The 19,414-nt window shown below is 34.1% G+C and overlaps 1 protein-coding gene across 1 annotated transcript; it reads right to left on the bottom strand.

Moving 5' to 3' along the window:
- Nucleotides 1-16,426: 16,426 nt before the first annotated feature.
- LOC131154018 (uncharacterized) lies at nt 16,427-16,861 on the bottom strand (the record flags this gene model as incomplete). The annotated part of the gene is made up of 1 exon (XM_058106504.1): nt 16,427-16,861. A coding segment is annotated over one exon (435 nt), but the record flags the coding sequence as incomplete, so codon positions are not given.
- Nucleotides 16,862-19,414: the final 2,553 nt, after the last annotated feature.

Below are 19,414 nucleotides of genomic sequence, written 5' to 3'. Positions count from 1 at the left end.
CTTGGTGGTGGACAAATGATAATGTTTATCCATAGTTAAAACCAAATGATTTGCCATGTGTGTTAATAGATGCAAATTTAAGGTTTAAAGAAATGACTTTTCATTTAACTTTCACTCATCATTTCAAAAATATTTTAACATTCATTTTATCATAGTTATCATTGTACGTGGTTTTTTTTTTTTTTTTTTTTGGGAAAATTTTAACAAAATTTTGGCAACATGTCGTCTGTAAATTGGACATTTTACTATAAAACATGTACCTAATAGGTTCAAATAAGTCATTTATAATTTAGTTCAAGGCACACGAGAACCTATATCCACTTTATGAAATCTATGGATCAGGAAAAATTTTTTCGCAAAGCCTTACCTAAGATCACCTTCTATAATGGTTGTAACAACTTGGGGTTAGGTGGTAGTTATACACGTATAGCTTGGGGGGAGTGCTAGAAGAGAGTATGTTATTTTAGTAGTCAAATTGGGTTAATGGGGGCATTTTTGTCCTTAAGACTCAATTACTAATACTAATAAGTAATAATATATAGGAAAGCATACCTAGAGTTGGACATAAGATACAAAAAACTACCACCTATTTTCCTCTTTTTATCTTCTTCTGTTCTTTTCTTCTCTGTTGACCTTATTGGTCACGCCCGGTTTTGATTATGACAAATACTCATTGTATCGAATGAGTGTTTGAGGTTTTGTGCAGGAACTAAGAATGATAAGATCAAGATGTGCACAAAGTAAGAAAAGCTTGAAGACCAATTTATAATTCAGCATTGTAATATATTTATATTGGTCTGTAATAGTAAGTAGGTATTTGGTTTGTAATAAGCTCACACACATTACATGTATGATTTACTACGTAAGCTCAAACAAACCATATATGAGAAAATGACCATAGAAAGACCTTAAGGTGTCTCTATTTTGGACCCAAATGACCCTAAGACACACACATGTACACATATGATTGTTAGACACTTGAATAGGGCTTGTTTGTTTCAAAACGGGACCGAAATGCACATATGATGCACTTTCGATCGACCAGGCAAGCCAGTACATTTTGGCCTGGTCGACCGAAATCGGTCCGGGTCAACTGTTGACCAAAGCCCTGGTCGACCGAGCCCTTACAGTTTATTTGACTCCGGTTGATCGAACCACCTGGGAGTCAACATTTTGACCTCCCGGTCGACCGACCAACTTTGTGCTCCAACTACTTAGTCGACCAGAGGGTCCTCGGGAGAATTCCCAATGGTCTGGTCGACCGAACCAGCCAGTTCAAAATGGTCTGGTCGACCGAATCTCGAAAATTTGGAAAATCGCCTTGCCCCGGTCGACCGACCACTCAGTTCAAAATACCCCTGGTCGACCGTAGACATTTCTGGTCGACCGGACCTCTCGGGTTGCCCCGATTTTTTACCGCAGTTAATATTTTTTTAAACAGGGTTAAAATGCTTTAAACATCATTAAACTTATCTAATAATACCCAATAGGTCCCCAACGGTCAAATTTTCTTCCATGGCTATATATATGTGATCATTTGCAAAGATTAAGGAGTGATTAGCCACTTTGATTAGAGAAAAATTCTCTGAAAAATAAAAACCCTATACTACTCATTTTCTTACTAAAACCACTCATACTTGTCTTCTATCATTGCCTACATATTTTGTAAGTTGATTGAGTGTTTTGGTAAAATAGGTTTGCTCTCCTTATGCTACTTGTTTGACATGATTTTCTTGAGAGCCAAACCTAAGGATTCTTAGGGGGCTTTTGCTAATAAGCCTTTCCTAAGAAAACTTTGTGAGATCTTCTAAGCTCGAACCTTCATTGCAAGATCTTGAGAAGAGTGTATTTGTTTTTGTTAGCAAAATTTTTTTAAACACTTCCAAATATCTATTGTACTTTTATCTCGCAAAATATTTTGAAGAGATATTTGTTTGTGTGATTGTGATCTTAGTTGCCATATTCTTTCACTCATATATTATTAGCTGAATACAAAGATTACACACCTTTTGCAAACCAAGCATATACATCATTTAAATACTCACATGCTTGAGATATATTGCTGATTGAAATGCTGGAGACATGACATCTTTGTGTGAACTTATTTATTGAACATATCTAGTGATACAAAGACTGTTAGTTTGTCACTCTCACGTACGCATTACGTTGATAGAAAATACCTTTGAGAGTTGAACCATTTATATTATATTGAGCTTACATATTGAATCATATTGTGGTGTTTGTAATTGCACGTATTTGGGTACACATCTGCTTTACTTGAAAGCTTATTCATTGTACCATTTGATTGTATTTCAAATACTGTTGTATTTCCAAGTACGGGCCTGAAGAAGGAGACTAGCCCTGGAATAGTCCTGGATTGGCTTAGACCTGATTAGGAAAGCTAGGTGCGTCGTCCTGTTAAGGCGTGTAGGTTGAGGTCAGCCCCGCTAATTGACCTGGTTAAGGTTGAGATCAGCCTTGTGTTAATTTGACCTGGTTGTAAACGGTGTCGCTCCACCCTTAAGTGAGCCTTTAGTAGAATCCTTTAGCTTGCGAGCTAAAGGCGAGGACGTAGACACAGTTGGCCGAACCCCGATAATATATCGTGTGTTTGCTTATATTTCTGCATTTTATATTTACTGCACGTGTATGTTATGAGTGAATGATGTGTATGACTTAATTTCCACAGTATATTTATCTACGCATTTAGAAACTATATAGACTGATCCTAGGTTGTGTACATACCGTTGTTGCAATAGATCAACCTAGGTGAAAAAGTTTTAAAATTCCAATTCACCCCCCCTCCCTCTTGGGAATACACCAATTCTAACATTCTCTCCTTACAATATAACCCAATCATAAGCCTTTCCAAAATACCATTTTAGAATGATCCCCTTCTCTTCCAGCTGAGTAAATTTCTCCACTAGCTCATTCACTACCAAGATGGCATCCACAACCTATCTACCCCTAACAAAAGCACCTTGGGCCTGAAAAGTAGCAGCCCATAACACGACTCAACCTATCAACAAGAACCTTTGTGATAATCTTATATACACTAGTTACAAAGTTAATAGGTCAAAAAATCAGCAACTTTCATAGACCAACCCCTCTCAAGCAACAATTAGATGAAAGTCGAATTAATGTCTTTGCCCATGATCCCATGAAAGTAAAACTCATCAAAACCTTCATCAAAATTTAAGACCTTGCGCCCAACCTCTCTCCAAAATCTCGCTCCAAGTATTCTTAAGCAATGAATAAAGGGATTTATAATCAAGTGACATGTTTGCAAACCGAGGAGAAGGACCCCACTTTACCTTGTTATACTCTTAACAAAATAGGAAATGATTAAACACTAGTCTAAAAAAAACAACTTGAGAAATACTAGGAAATTCATCCTCCCACTCACCACATAACAAAAACTTGTTTAGAGGATTAGCAAATGCTCTCTCTCCACCCACTAACAAAGGAAAAACAACATTACTCAGAGCAAGATCCCTCAACCCACACTACCTAATGAACCTATCAAAGCTCCGCATACTCAAGATAACCATTTACAAAACCACCCAACCCCCTCCCTTTTACACTCCCTATAACTCCTAACTCACAAGATGATTTTTCCTCCAATCCACTCCTCACCAAGAAAGACCCCACATAATCCTCTAAAAAATAACCCCAATCCCATACCAGAATCTTAGAAAAAGAAAAAAAAAAAAAAGAATTATCAACAAAAGAAGCCTAAATTAAATTAATATAGACTCGTCCCCCAACACCACCCAGGGACCCCCAAGAATAAAAAGCACCTTTCCCCTCATTGACACTTTTAAAAACCTTAGAAAACGCAAGAACCCAAAATCAATCATAAAGAAAGGATTACCGTGTAAAGAAACTCCTAAATAAGACATAGATCATTCTAACATCCTGTTGAATCAAGTGTAATCCCAAGAGGGGGGGGGTGAATTGGGTATTTAAAAAATTCTTTGGCACTAATTCACGACTTAAAATCTTCTTATATATTTACCAATAAATTCGTGTTATTCAATTACTTTTGTGCAAGACTAACCAACTTATGCATGTAATATAAATAATTTAAATGCAGTGTTGAAAATAAAGAGTAAAGGGAAGAGAGAAGACAAACACAATTTTACAAGGTTCAGCCGACTTGGCCTACTTCCTCGCCTTGAGCAACCACTCAAGGATTCACCAAAACCCTGCTCCTTAAAGTGGGACGGAGTTTCCCTTACAATCCGCTGCTTACAAGAGGCACAGATTCCTCCTACTCCACTGCTTACAAGAGATACAACTCTCTCCTCACACACACTGGTTCACACACCGAACCGTCTATACTATAAAATCTGAAAAATAACACTCAAAACAATACTTCTAACAAAAGGCTAGTGAGTACAATTCAAAATCCTAATACATTAACATATGATATAACTTGAAGCTCATGAATGTATGAAAACGATACAATCGTTTTATGTATGATATGCTTCAACACACAAATCTCTATTTAACTAAAACTCCCAAGTATAGATATATTCAAAATGTTTTGGAGTCAACTAGGGTTCTTGGTTCACTTTGCAAAAATGCACAAGTATGTTTGATGTGATCTAGTTAACAAAAAAACTTTGTCTTGAATACACACTCAATCAAAATCACAAAGTTTAATTTCAAGTATTCAATGACAAATTGAGTATATTAATTTTCAAAAAATATCCCTCAATTAAATGTATAGTTATAAGTACCAAGGATATTTAATCAAGCTTTAATATATCTAAAATATAAATCCTTTAGAAAACACCCACTTGAATCAAAAATCAATCAACCAAGTTAAATAATTTTTCTCAAGTAATGATCTTTTCAAAACTCAATTTTTATATGAATATGCACACTCAAGAACAAAACTTCTCTAATGATAGTCAAGAGCACTTGATAAGATGAGATAAGATGTTCTTAAGAATAATAACTTGAAAGATCAAACCTCAATACTAGATTGAAGTACAGTTGAGTAAACAAGTTCCCTTTGAGAATCTGAGTTGATTTGTTAAAGCTTGAAGATTGGAGATTGAAGAGTAGGAAATCGTATATCACTAGGAGTAGATTTTAACGTTCTTGCAACAAGGTGTGCTCTTCTTGTCAGGATCAAGCGCTACTGATTCTTATAAAACCAATTGGTGGTAGAAAGGGCGCAACCTTTTCCTTTAAACGGCAGCGCAGAGCCCCTCACTAAGCGTCGGGTGGACATGAGGGGCTACACCGATTCTAAGTAGGGGTGCCGATGGGCTGGCATGCCAAGCACTGTCAAGCTAGGGCCCACTGCTACAATCCCTAGCAATAGGGTTGACTACTGACTTCCCATAAAGCCAACAATGACCCCCAGCAGCTACCCTAAGAGTGCTCGAACCTGTGACCTCGCTCTGATACCACTTGTCAGGATCAAACGATACCGATTCTTCTAAAACCAATTGGTGGTAGAAGGGGCACAACCTTTTCCTTTAAACGGCAACGCAGAGCCCCGCACTAAGTATCGGGTGAACATGAGGGGCTACACCAATTCTAAGTAGGGGTGCCGACGGGCTGGCATGCCAAGCACTGTCGAGCTAGGGCCCACTGCTACGATCCCTCGCAACAGGGTTGACTGCTGACTTCCCATAAAGCCAACACTTCTCTTTCTTGTGTGTATAACCTTTGTTCTAGGATTTATATATTCATAATATATCATAGAAATTAATCTTCAAGATACCGAACTTAATCTTCAGGAAACAAAAGAAATTCTTCAGGCGCCTGAGGTTGAGCTCAGGCTACCGAAGTCCCCTTTTTCTCAATTATTCATTTCCAATTTAAAATTCTTGAAATTAGGATAGCTTCCCAAGAGGGGGGTGAATTGGGAATTTAAAAACTTTCTTTTTAATTCCTTTTAAGAATACTTAACTTCTTTTATTGTTTATCTAATTCTTTTACTTGTTTGTTTAATTTGTCAAACACACAACAACTTGGTTTCTTTTATACAATCAACAACACAAGCACTTAAACAACTAAATCACCAATCAACCTTTCAATTAACCACACTATCCAAACTAACCAAACACAATTTGAAGGCAAACAACCAAACCAAAATTAAGATATACAGTAGTAAGAAATTAGGATGGTTGTTTGTTTATGTATGCCTTATAAATATGAATCAAGCCTTGTAGTTGAATAATATGCTTGTTAAAATAAATTTGCTTCTTTTATATGATGTACAGCCACACATCCACACTCTTCCCAAAATTCAGAATTCAAATAAACTCTTAGTTAATTTTCTATAGGTGTTTTAACCAAGGAACGTACTCCCGTATGGTTTCCGTAAAGTATGGTTTAACCAACGTACTCCCTTTCGATTTCCGTAACCCAAATCAAAATTAAACTTTAAGTTTTTTTGATTTCCAAATAAACGTAGTGTATATGATTTCAAATTTAAACCATCCACGCAATATAAATATGTTGAAAATAAAGAGTAAGGGAAAGAGAGAGTGAGACACAGGATTTTATGAGGTTCGACTTCAACACAGCCTACGTCCTTGCCTTTGGCAAAACCACCAAAGGATTCACTAAACCTATTCCTTTACCGGGTGGAACAATACCTTTACACACTCCTTCAGGAGGCTAGAACAGCACCTCTTTAAGTGATAATCCCTCGCGTAGCCAACGATCCAGCAAACCTGGAATCGCCACAATCTACAAGAATATAATATAAATTCTGCATACAAAAAATACTCCCAAAATTTAGAGCAAGTTGTACAAATTGAGATGTAAATTGTACTTCAAAAAACCAAAGCAAAATAGAATATATGAAGCTCTAAATTTTTTAGAAGTCATCAATGGTTCGTTTAAAAAAGAAATGGAATTGCAACCCGGAACTAAACTTTGATATTTTCAATCTACCAAAATTTTAGAATTCCTCTCCAGCAAAAGATGTGAGCAAAGAAGAACTTCAGAAGAATTTCAGCATAAGATGAATTTCAAATTTTTTCTGATTTCTCTCTTTTCTTGTGTTTTCTCTATTTTGTTTTTTTCATTACCCAAAGAGGTATTTATAAAAAGATCAACTTCCACATCAAATTAGGTAAACTTTGAAAAAACATTTAATTTGTTGACTAAATTTTGAAAGATCAACATTCTCATCAAATTAGGTAAACTTTGAAAAAATATTAAAATTGTTGACTACATTTTGAAAGATGTTGTCCATATCAAATTAGGTAAACTTTGAAAAAACATTAAATTGTTGATTAAATTTTGAAATTCAAAATTTTAAAAGAAGCTTCCCTTGAGATCTAAAATTTGCTCCACGTGGCAGTCATCTGTCATAGTTAAAATTTAAACCCAGAATACTTTTATTAAACCCTTTAACTTGCCAGTCGTCTATCCATAGACAGACAATCATCTGTCAGGTGCACTGCTTATCAGAAACTCATTTTTTATTTTGAACACTTTCCTTCCTTTAAGACCTTTGTTACTTTAATTTCAAAAACATGTTTTAAGCTCTTTAAAACAAAGTGTTTCTTAATTTCTTTTTTTTTTTTTTTTATAAGAGCTTCACATATCTAAATGACATTTGGTTTTTGAAGTACTTACAACAGTTCTTCTAATTATGGTCTTCTTAAATCCTTCAGCCTCCTTCAGCCTTTTGAGGTTCACTTTTGACTTTGGTTTTGCTTGCCCTTAAGCTTCTTCATTTGTCATTCATTGCCTTCAATATTCTAAGGAGCTTTCACTAGATTAACATTGAACTTCAACTTATCAGCCTTGAGAGTTCTTTTACCTAAAACACATCACTTAACATCATATGTTAAAGCATCCTTCATTTTGTTATCACCAAAACAGGATTGAAAAGTCCAGTTAAGTCAACAATTCATCTTTGCTTCTTTGCTTGGGTCTTTTATAAAACAAGTTTTCCATGATTTAAAAAGCCTTTCTAAGCCCATGTAAGTTCCCTAATGGTGTACATGAAATGCATGAATCCTAACAATCATTCTAAATTATGTTGTGCCTCAAATTAAATCATACGAAAATGTAAGTACATGAGTTCTAAATACTCATCCCCAAGATATTATTGAACTTTGCTACTTGCATCTTGATTCTCGTACTCTTTGAGTTCCATGGTGCTTTCCAAGATTTGTAAGCTTTACTTAAAGGCTTCCATGACTCGTTATCTTTCCGTGCATGCTTAGTGTAAGTCCTGTTCACAAACTCAATGCATAGATCAAATACCAAGTGATTTGTCATTATCAAAACAAGATTGGACTCGTAGAGTCAACAATCTCCCCCTTTTTGATGATGACAAATGCACGAACAAAAATATATAATGGGTTACACCTAACAAGGCTCCTCCTCAATTAATGCATCAAATAATCAGTAAATGACAATATGCTCATATTCATATACATAGTGTTTAGCCTGAATCCACATGAGATATGAAATATGCTCATGATGAATATGCTAGATTTCTCCCCCTTTGTATATCTCACCCTGCTAGATTTCCATTTGTATATCTCACTCTTTGCATAACTTCAATATTAATTTTTGCTCCTGATTTTTTCTTTGCTTCTGATTTTTGTGTGTTATCATTTTTGCTCCCTATTTTTCTCCCCCTTTTGACATCAACAAAAAGGTGTAAATAAATAAATCATGAGTAAACGTACCCTTATGTTCTTCTCCCCTTAGAAATCTTAAGGTTTTAAATATGTCCAATTATTGAATAATGTAATACCAAGTGATTATATCGTAAGTGATGTTGCTTCCCTTGAATTATATCATCTAACAGGATTCTAAGCAACCATGATTATTTTAGCTCAAAAAAGTATCTCTAATGTTTTATTCATTTAAGCTCACACACATAGTAGCTTATGCAATTGAAAAATCTCTCCCGCTTTAGTGCTTATCCAAAAAAATTAGTCTATTACGTATCTCTCACCTTTTGGATCTTCAAACCAAGTTATGTTATAGATATTTGCTTTAAGTACATTCCGAAAAGAATTATAACTGGAAGGACTAACCATACAGATTCTAATTATATCTATGCATTTCAAAACAAGGTCGTGCGGTTACCTTAAGCAATTTTTGGCAATGTAATATATTTTTCATTTTGAATATTCAATAGAGTCATCATAATTGGGTGCATTCCACAGAAAGTTCACTGCACATCTAAGCACAAGACATATTGGTAAGCATAATAAGATAAAAAATCATTTCAAGATGCTGCCCCTATGAATTTTAATACTTTTGTAGATGAAATGAAATGCTTAAACTTATCGAAGATTTATGTCGCTACTAGTTAAGCCATATAAGTAGTCATTGTAAAAACATTTTGACCAACTATAGTGATACTATGATGCACATGCATTCTTTATGCTCTTTCTCTAGGAATGGAGCTCAGCTCCCCTAAATATTTTCAAGCAAGCAACAAGTTTAGTTCAGTATAGTTTTAACGCAACACTCATATGGTTAACATGTTGTATCAAATATACACACAAAAATTTATATATACCATTCATGATTTGATACCAAATGTAAGCACAAAATATGATACTAAATGTGATTATGCTTATATTTCAGGGCCATAAAATTTTCAAGTTCATTTATTCCCCTTCAGTTATACCCTTATCATATTCTTATGTCTTTTCCTTGTAATCATTCTTCACCAGTTTAGCTAAGCATTCTCACATTTTGAATGATTTATACTCGAATTTACCAACTTTATCTTAGAAAACCACAAAGTCATATACTATTTTACTTTAGGGTTATAAGCCTATACTACCTCTTTTCTTATGAATCTCAATGCATAGGTTTCCTAGTCATTTGCATTATCATAAAGATTGAAACCTATAGCATATAGCTTAGCCATTTGACACATTCATACTCTTCTAATAGATTTGACTTGAAGTTTGAGAGCTTATGAAGTGCGATTTTGCAAATACTCTTAACTGTTTAATTATCATTAAGTTCAGAAGAATATTTATTGTGTATGGACAATATTCAAAATATTTTCGTGGAAGAGAATATATCGAACAACATAGGGCAAAGAGCAATTTTGAATAATATAAATTTTGGAATACTGCTCTTTAGATAATTTTGATTATCCAATTATTGGACGGTATCTTATAAGTATGTCTTCAATATTAAGCAAGGGTACGACTCTATAATGGATGAATCTTCATCGGATATGATCATGGTATGGTAAAGATTTCTTATGGAGGATGTTGCTTAATCATATATCAAACTTAGGGATTTTTATGTTTTAAGCACAACGAGAATATTCATTAAGAATGTCTTTGTAAACAATTTTATTCCCTTAGAGAATGCCCCAGATTTGATTATAATGGGATATCTTTTAATAAGCACTTGAAAGATATAAAGGTTATGATTATTAGTGCTTGTGGCTAGAGTGATGACTGATTTTAATCCTTTGAGGCTCCAAAAGTGAGTTTAGGATTAGATGATTTTTAATATATGATTGATTCCTAAGGCCCAGTCTTTTGCATTGGACTTGATCTACTTAACTTAGGATTTTAATATTTAAGCATGTGTTAAGCACTAAGAATTGTTCGTTAACCAGCAATACTTTCGTTCATTTGGAAGTGGATTAATTCTTCAATGATATGATGTATGTTACTCACTGCAAAGATATAAGATGCCTGATATTCTAACAATTAATCTCTCAACCTTCACTTTGAATACATCAAGATTTGCATGTTGTTCAATGTTTTAACATTTTACCCAATCATTATGATATAAAAGCATTAGATACTTAGATTGGATGTCTTGCTTAAAGAATCATATTGACTTAACTTTCTCAAAGAATTCTTAGTATAATGATGCACATACTAAGATTTACAATTTAAGCATATACTATTCCCAAGCTTATTAGTCATCATGACCCTCTTTGTTTATGTGACTGATTTCACTAAATTCTCAATTCTAAAGTCTAACGAGGAGTTTTTGGGGTTTGTTTGGTACTCATTTTTCTTTGACTCGCCAAACCTATTTGAGCTTCACACATTTCCTTTTAAATGGACAATCAAATTTAATGTGTCCTTTATTTTTACATAATACACATGTGGTGTGTGCATACGGACCGAAGGAGGTACTAGCATAGAATTTTGATGCTTTAACAAAATACCCCATGTATAGGTTCTTTCTTCTCCTATTTTCAATTCCATTGTAACCTATACCTTCTTTGTCTAAGGTCATCTTTTGGGAACCTAAGAGTTTGTCAAAATTTTCTTTTCCCTTAGTAAATGTCTGGATGATCTTAACTTGATCCTCTATCTTTATTTCTAGGTCTTGAATTTTTGGATTCTTTAAGCCTTTGCAAACAGCTTGTAATTTTACCAATTCATCGGTCACTTTGTTTGCTTTGCATTCAAGTTCAAATATTTTAAGATCTTTTGCATTATCACTCGAAATCTTAGATCTTAACTCTTTTAGCTCTTTTGGCATCATATCATTCTTGTTTTCTAATTTTAATATTTTTAAGTCCTTTTCTTTCTCAACACAACTTTTTGATTCTAAATCCGTCAGTAATGCCTCTTTCTTGGTAACTAATCTCTAAATTTCTAAATCCTTTTCAGTCTTTTCTTTTTCCCAAGAAGTATGAGACTCTCGAAACTCTTATAACTATTTTGCTAAGTCTTTATTTTCACTTTTCAACATTATTTTCTTTTTGGACATCTTTGTTAACATTTTAAGAGCCTTAGCAAATCCCTTTTGTAATTCCTCATAAGAAAGCATGTTATCATTATCAAATTCATCATAATATTCACTAAAAGGAAGTATCACATGATCTATCACAGTCATTGCATGAATCATTTTGAAAATTTGAATAATAAGTAGAATGAGTAGAGTGCACCTCTTCATCAACCAATGCAACAAGGCCACAGTTTTCTACTACCTTATCATTTGAGTATGGATCTTCCCAAGTAGAGAACTTCTTTCCTTTGGTCTCTCCAAATCTCCTATCGAGTTCTTCACATATCTCCTTAGCACTTTGACATGACTTGATTTCATGAAAAACATTAGTATCTAAACCAAGCAATAGAATGTTCATAGCACTAAAATTTATTTGCATTAATTTCATGTCATTCTCATTTAGCTCATATTTAGATTTAGGGATTTCAACATTGTCAATAATTTTCATAGGAACTAGATTTCCTTGATCAATTACTCTCCAAGTTCTCCAATCCATGGATTTTACAAAAATAGTCATTCTCATTTTCCACTCGGTGAAATTTTCACCATAAAACATTGGAGGTCTTGTAGAGATTTGTTCCGCACCAATTGGGGATACATCAAAATAATTCATCGGGATCTTTTTACAAATTAACAATTACGTCTATGTACACCCGCTTTGATACCAACTGTTGAATCAAGTGTAATCCCAAGAAAGGAGGGGGGGGTGAATTGGGTATTTAAAAAATTCTTTGGCACTAATTCACAGCTTAAAATCTTCTTATATATTTACCAATAAATTCGTATTACTCAATTACTTTTGTGCAAGACTAACCAATTTATGCATGCAATATAAATAATTTAAATGCATTGCTGAAAATAAAGAGTAAAGGGAAGAGAGAAGACAAACACAGTTTTACTAGGTTCAGCCAACTTGGCCTACGTCCCCGCCTTGAGCAACCACTCAAGGATTTACTAAAACCCTGTTCCTTAAAGTGGGACAGAGCTTCCCTTACAATCCGCTACTTACAAGAGGCACAACTTCCTCCTACTATGTTGCTTACAAGAGATACAACTCTCTCCTCTCACACATCGATTCACATACTGAACCATGTATACAATATAATCTGAAAAAATAACACTCAAAACAATGCTTCTAACAAAAGCTGGTGAGTACAATTCAAAATTCTAATACATTAACATATGATATAACTTGAAGCTCATGAATGTATGAAAATGATACAATCGTTTTATGTATGATATGCTTCAACACACAAATCCTTATTTAACCAAAACTCCCAAGTATAGATATATTCAAAATGTTTTGGAGTCAACTAGGGTTCTTGGTTCACTTTGCAAAAATGCACAAGTATGTTTGATGTGATCTAGTTAACAAAAAAACTTTGTCTTGAATACACACTCAATCAAAATTATAAAATTTTATTTCAAGTATTCAATGACAAATTGAGTATATTAATTTTCAGAAAATATCCCTCAATTAAATGTATAGTTATAAGTACCAAGGATATTTAATCAAGCTTTAATATATCTAAAATATAAATCCTTTAGAAAACACCCACTTGAATCAAAAATCAATCAACCAAGTTAAATAAGTTTTCTCAAGTAATGATCTTTTCAAAACTCAATTTTTATATGGATATGCACACTCAAGATCAAAACTTCTCTAATGATAGTCAAGAGCACTTGATCAGATGAGATGAGATGTTCTTAAGAATAATAACTTAAAAGATCAAACCTCAATACTATATTAAAGTACAGTTGAGTAAACAAGTTCCCTTTGAGAATCGGAGTTGATTTGCTAAAGCTTGAAGATTAGAGATTGAAGAGTAGGCAATCGTATAGCACTAGGGGTAGATTTTTAATGTTCTTGTAACAAGGTGCGTTCTTCTTTTTCTTGTGTGTCTAACCTTTGTTCTAGGGTTTAGATATTTAGAATATATAGTATATTACCCTTAGGATTGATCTCAGCCGTTGGATCAATGAAATAGCTCATGAGTCCTTTTAATAAAAATCTGATTTTTAGACTTTCCCGTGACTTCAAGCAACCGAAGTGGGGTTCAGGCTCCTGAAGTGACAACTTCAAGCGCCTAAGGTTCTATGGTCAAGCGACCGAAGTACCTCTGTCAGGTTCTATTTTCCCATTTAATTCTTCAGGCTACCAAACTTAATCTTCAGGCAACTGAAGAAATTCTTCGGGCACCTGAGGTTGAGTTCAGGCTATCGAAGTCCCCTTTTTCTTAATTATTCATTTCCAAATTAAAATTATGCTTTGCTTCTTTTCTTGGGTCTTTTATAAAACAAGTTTTCCATGATTTTAAAAACCTTTCTAAGCCCATGTAAGTTCCCTAATGGTGTACATGAAATGCATGAATCCTAACAATCATTCTAAGTTATGTTGAGCCTCAAATTAAATCATACGAAAATGTAAGTACATGAGTTCTAAATACCCATCCCAAGATATTCTTGAACTTTACTGCTTGCATCTTAATTCTCGTACTCTTTGAGTTCCATGGTGCTTTCCAATATTTGTAAGCTTTACTTAAAGGCTTCTATGACTCGTTATCATTCCGTGCATGCTTAGTGTAAGTCCTGTTCACAAACTCAATGCACAGATCAAATACCAAGTGATTTGTCATTATCAAAACAAGATTGGACTCATAGAGTCAACACATACCACAACCTACAAGCATAGAAAAATTAGAAGTCACCTTTGGGCTCAAAATAAAATTGCTTAAATGAAATATATTTGCATAGAGTACATCTTATGTATAATATACAATAATATTATATAATTATAATTACTATTTGTATATCATCATAATATAATTTAATATACTAAATTATGAGTATATTGTTGAACCTTTTAAAAGATACCATAAGCAACTCCCAACGACTTCTCAAAAAATATTTTATTCAACATGTTTTTAATAAGCACTTGCAGTTATAAAACTTTTCATATAATAAACCAAACATTAATATTTATGCAAGTACTTGTAAGAGCTAAGTAATTTACGTACTTATAAGTGGTACCAAACAAAGATATAATCCAAAATATAAATTAACTTACTAGCCCTAACACAAGCATGTTCACTGACAAGCAAAACCAGATTACCACCACACTCCATAACGCTTTCCATTGGTCAAAGTAAAAATTGGCAAAAGAGAGAGTTCATTTTTGCAAGGATCTATGGGGAGATTCTTTTCTCCTGCTTTCCCTAGTTTCTATCATCTCTCCAGCCATAGTTATGCATCCATCTTTAGCTTCTTCATCTCCAATGGGACTACTATTTCTAGGAATATCCCATTTGGGAGAAATATTATGAATAAGAGAGAAGTAAATGATCTTATCAATCTTACATGAATGCTAAATGTTCTTGATTATCTTCAATAGTCCTAGAAAAAGATAGAAGAGTGTTCAAGTCTAAATTCTAATGCTTCTAGGGTTTTTCTTGCAAATCTTATCATGCCCATTTGATTGATGATCCTAATGTTGTTTCTTTTTCTTTGATTGTTATTGTTTGGAAAGCAAATGTCTCTTTCAAAGTCAAGGTTTTTACTTGATCGGTAATAATTGATAGAATTTGATAATAATGATTTATTCATTACAAAAGGCTTAAAAAAGTTTTGCCTCCAAAAAGTTTTCCTACAGTTCCATTACTCAGATCCTACATCACCATTCTAGCTGCAAACCGACAACATATGAATCTATAAATGAATGAGCTCGATTGATTGTAAAATAATAAAGTTAATATAACCAAAGGCTCCTAGTATACAAAAAAGGAAAGGGCGTCCCAGGCCACAAGGCTTTGTGAGGGTAGGGGGAACTTCGTCATAGTGTACACAACCTAATGTAGAAAGGCTACTACTATCTACTACTAAAATAATTGGGATTCCTCATTTGAATGTTACAATTATTTTAGTCTGATATTAGGGTAGGGGGAACTTCGTCACAGTGTACACAGCCTAATGCAGAAAGGCTACTACTATCTACTACTAAAATAATTGGGATTCCTCATTTGAATGTTACAGTTATTTTAGTCTGATATTTTGAATTCCTAAAATACCTTTTAGCTGTTTTCATCTGCTCCACAAAACAAAATGAAATAACAATAAAAATAATAATACAATTATTTTTGAAAAAAGTTTTAAAAAATATAGATGTTTCAAAGCCAACATTGTGAAGCCAGTGACTATTAAGGATCACCTAGATAAATCATTGTTATCTTGTACCTTCTTCTTCCTTTGTCGACTCTACCTTGTATCTGAGCACGAGAGCGTCCAACAAAGAAATCCCAGTCGTCAAATTCAGTGGCCGGACGAATGACCCAGATTTCTCTAATTTAGCTTAGAAGTCTCGGACCCCATTGACTGGCCCATCGTGCTTGGCTTCTCCATTGTCCCAATCGACACCCACCTAGGTGTCTAAAAATAAAATTAGAGCTCCTATTTCTATTAGCGGCTTTAATAACCCGAAAGCTACATCAACCCCAAAAAAGACCCAAAAACATAAATTCTTAAAAGTAAATGCACAAAATCAGTGATCAAGAACATAAATTCTAGGAAATTCAAATTACAAATACAAAATGTCATGCAATCTTACACAATTTACATTTAAAATCACATTAAGTAACAAGAGGGCGCAAATTATTCAAATGAAGAGAAACACAGGTGTAAAAAGCCATAATTTGTCGATTTGAGTTTAGGGAGTATCCCAAGGTTTAGGTTTGGGGATTGCGACGACCATACCTTGGAGGTCACGATTGAGAACGACCTGACAACCGAGCTTGGAATGCTTGTTGAGAACCCTAGACCTGGAATTCCTCTTGAGCACGTACTGCTCATCGTAGGAGGGAGGAGGGAGCTTTTCGAGCCACTCCTGGGCGATGCTGACCTCGCACTCAGCGAAGTAGGCGTCAATGTCTTCCAGGCGGTGTGAAGCAGGGTCAATGAGGCCGTGGTTGGACAAAGCTCGCGGAAGGGTGTGCCCTGCCAGCCCTAACACCTCGCGCTTTTTCCCATTGGGGTCACTCGCGAACAGCTTCACGATGTGATCGGTGACCATCTTGGAGCTGGAGGTGGAAGATGGCAATGAAGAGGAAGAGCAACTGGAGAGTATGGACTTAGAGTAGAGATACAGGGGAGGAGATCGGTGGAATCAGGAGATCAGCCTTCAGCGCCATTTTTGTTATGGATTAAGGGAGGGAACGAAGGAGAGGGCAGCTCTTATTAAAGTTAAAAAAATTTAATTTTTTTTAAAAGGGAATTATTAGTGACAGTTCCCAAATCCGTCACTAATAAATGGGCAATAGTGACGACTTTCTAAATTCGTCACTAATAGTTTTAGATAAATTTTTTTTTAACTTTTTTTTAAAAGGAAGTACTAGTGACGGTTCCCAAATTTGTCACTAATAATAAGACAATAATGATGAATTTTTAAATTCGTCACTAATACTCTCAACTAAAATTTTTTAATTTTTTTTAAAAAGGAAGTATTAGTGACGGTTCCCAAATCCGTCATTAATAAGGGGTCAATGGTGACGAATTTCTATATTCATCACTGATACTTTGAACTAAAATTTTTTAATTTAAAAAAAAAGGGAATTATTAATGATGGTTCTCAAATCCGTTACTAATAATGAGGCAATAGTGACGAATTTAAAAATTCTTCACTAGTAGTTTCAGATAATTTTTTTTTTTTTTTTATCTTTTAAAAAAAGGAAGTATGAGTAACGGTTTCCAAATTTGTGACTAATAAAGGGTCAATAGTGACAAATTTCGAAATTCGTCACTAATACTCTGAATTAAAATTTTTAATTTTTTTTTAAAAGGAAGTATTAGTGACGGCTCCCAAATCCGTCACTAATAAGGGGTCAATAGTGACGAATTTCTATATTCGTCACTAATACTCTGAACTAAAATTTTTTAATTTTTTTTAAAAAGGAAATTATTAGTGACGTTTCTCAAATCCATCACTAATAATGGGGCAATAGTGACGAATTTCTAAATTCGTCACTAATACTCTAAACTAAAAACTTTTACTTTTTTAAAAAATAATAGTAGTGACGGTTATTTAATCATCACTAATGTTTATCTTTTAGTAACGGATTTAATTCGTCACTAATACCACAGAAATTTCCGCTAATATTTTTCCAAAATAATTTTTGCGCGAAAAATATTTTGGTGCATTTTTTTTGGTTTTTGTGGTGAAACTATTAGTGACGGATTTAATTTTGTCACTAATAATGTCGTATTAGTAACGGTTACTAAAACCGTCACTAATACCCTACTATTAGTGATGAATTTGAATCCTTCGCTAATAATTTTGTCACTAAAAATTAGTTTTTTTATTGTGATACTTTGCGGAAACCATAAGGGAGTACGTTACTTGGTTAAACACCCAAAAATAAATTAACTAAGAGTTTATTTGAATTCTGAATTTTGGAGAGAGTGTGAATGTTTTTGTTGAAGTTCATTTTGAGAAAGTTAATTCATTATCAAAAGGATTACAATTAACCACAGAGCTTGAATCAAACTTTCATATTTTCAGGGCTGAAATCTTGTATCTTATTTATCTTGGTTTGAATATTGTGTTTTGGATAATTGGTTTGGTTGATTGATTGATTACTTAGTTGTTTAAATAGTTGTGTTGTTGATTGTATAAAAGAAATTAAGTTCTTGTGTGATTGACAAATTAAACAAACAAGTCAAAAATTGGTTAAAAGAAATAAAAGAAGGTTAAGAAGTTTTAAAAGGAATTAACATAAATTTTTAAAATCAAATTCACCCCCCTCGCTCTTGGGACTACATCTTTGTTTTCACACAGTAAAAAGGAAATTGAACGTGAAGAAGAAGGCTTTCTTGATCGAGCAAGTTAGTGCGTTGATATTGAGTCAGACTCCTTAGAAACTCAGAGACCCTAGTTCTCCCACTATTTCTATCATAATTGGTGAATCTCGTATTGGGAGAGCTTTACTTGATTTAAGGAGTAATGTGAACTTGTTCCCATTTTCAATATACAAGCAATTTGGTTTAGGTGAGCTAAAGGAAACTTCTATGATGCTACAGTTAGCAGACAGATCCGTAAAAGCTCCACAAGGCGTTATTGAGGATGCATTGGTTTAAGTTGATAAATTTTACTACCCTGTGAACTTTGTTGTTCTAGACATGCAGCAGCCCATCTCCACCATATATCAAGCCCCTGTTATTCTTGGCCAATCATTCCTTGCTACTTCTAATGCCTTGATTAATAATCGAAGCGGAGTACTTAAGCTCACATTCGAAAATATGACATTAGAAATGAACGTGTTCAATGCTCACTTTGACCCTATGGGTCATTCTCGATTTTGATAATGACAAATACTCTAATATTTGATGACTTTCAAGTATTGTGTGCAAGGTCATACTAAGCTGGATCACATTGATAGCATGTGCTAACCTGAAGAGAAGCGAAGACCCAGCATATTTAATGTTGTATTTTTTGTCATTGGGTCTGTAATAATTTCAGTTTAAATGGGTTTGTAACAATCTCTGCATGTCATGCATGTAAAAAGTAAGCTCAGCAAATGATCATACATAGACCAGAGAAAGATCTTAGGGATTAGGTCGATTGACGCCAGATTTTTGGGGCTAACTCAAAAAGGCTTTAGAAAGACCCTAGGACCTCACACTTACACTTTGGATGTCCCAA

This window comes from Malania oleifera, chromosome 1 (genome assembly GCF_029873635.1).
Source record: "Malania oleifera isolate guangnan ecotype guangnan chromosome 1, ASM2987363v1, whole genome shotgun sequence".
Classification (NCBI taxonomy): Eukaryota; Viridiplantae; Streptophyta; class Magnoliopsida; order Santalales; family Ximeniaceae; genus Malania; species Malania oleifera.
Note: the sequence above shows the minus strand (reverse complement) of the source record. Positions and strands in the feature narration are given on the sequence as shown.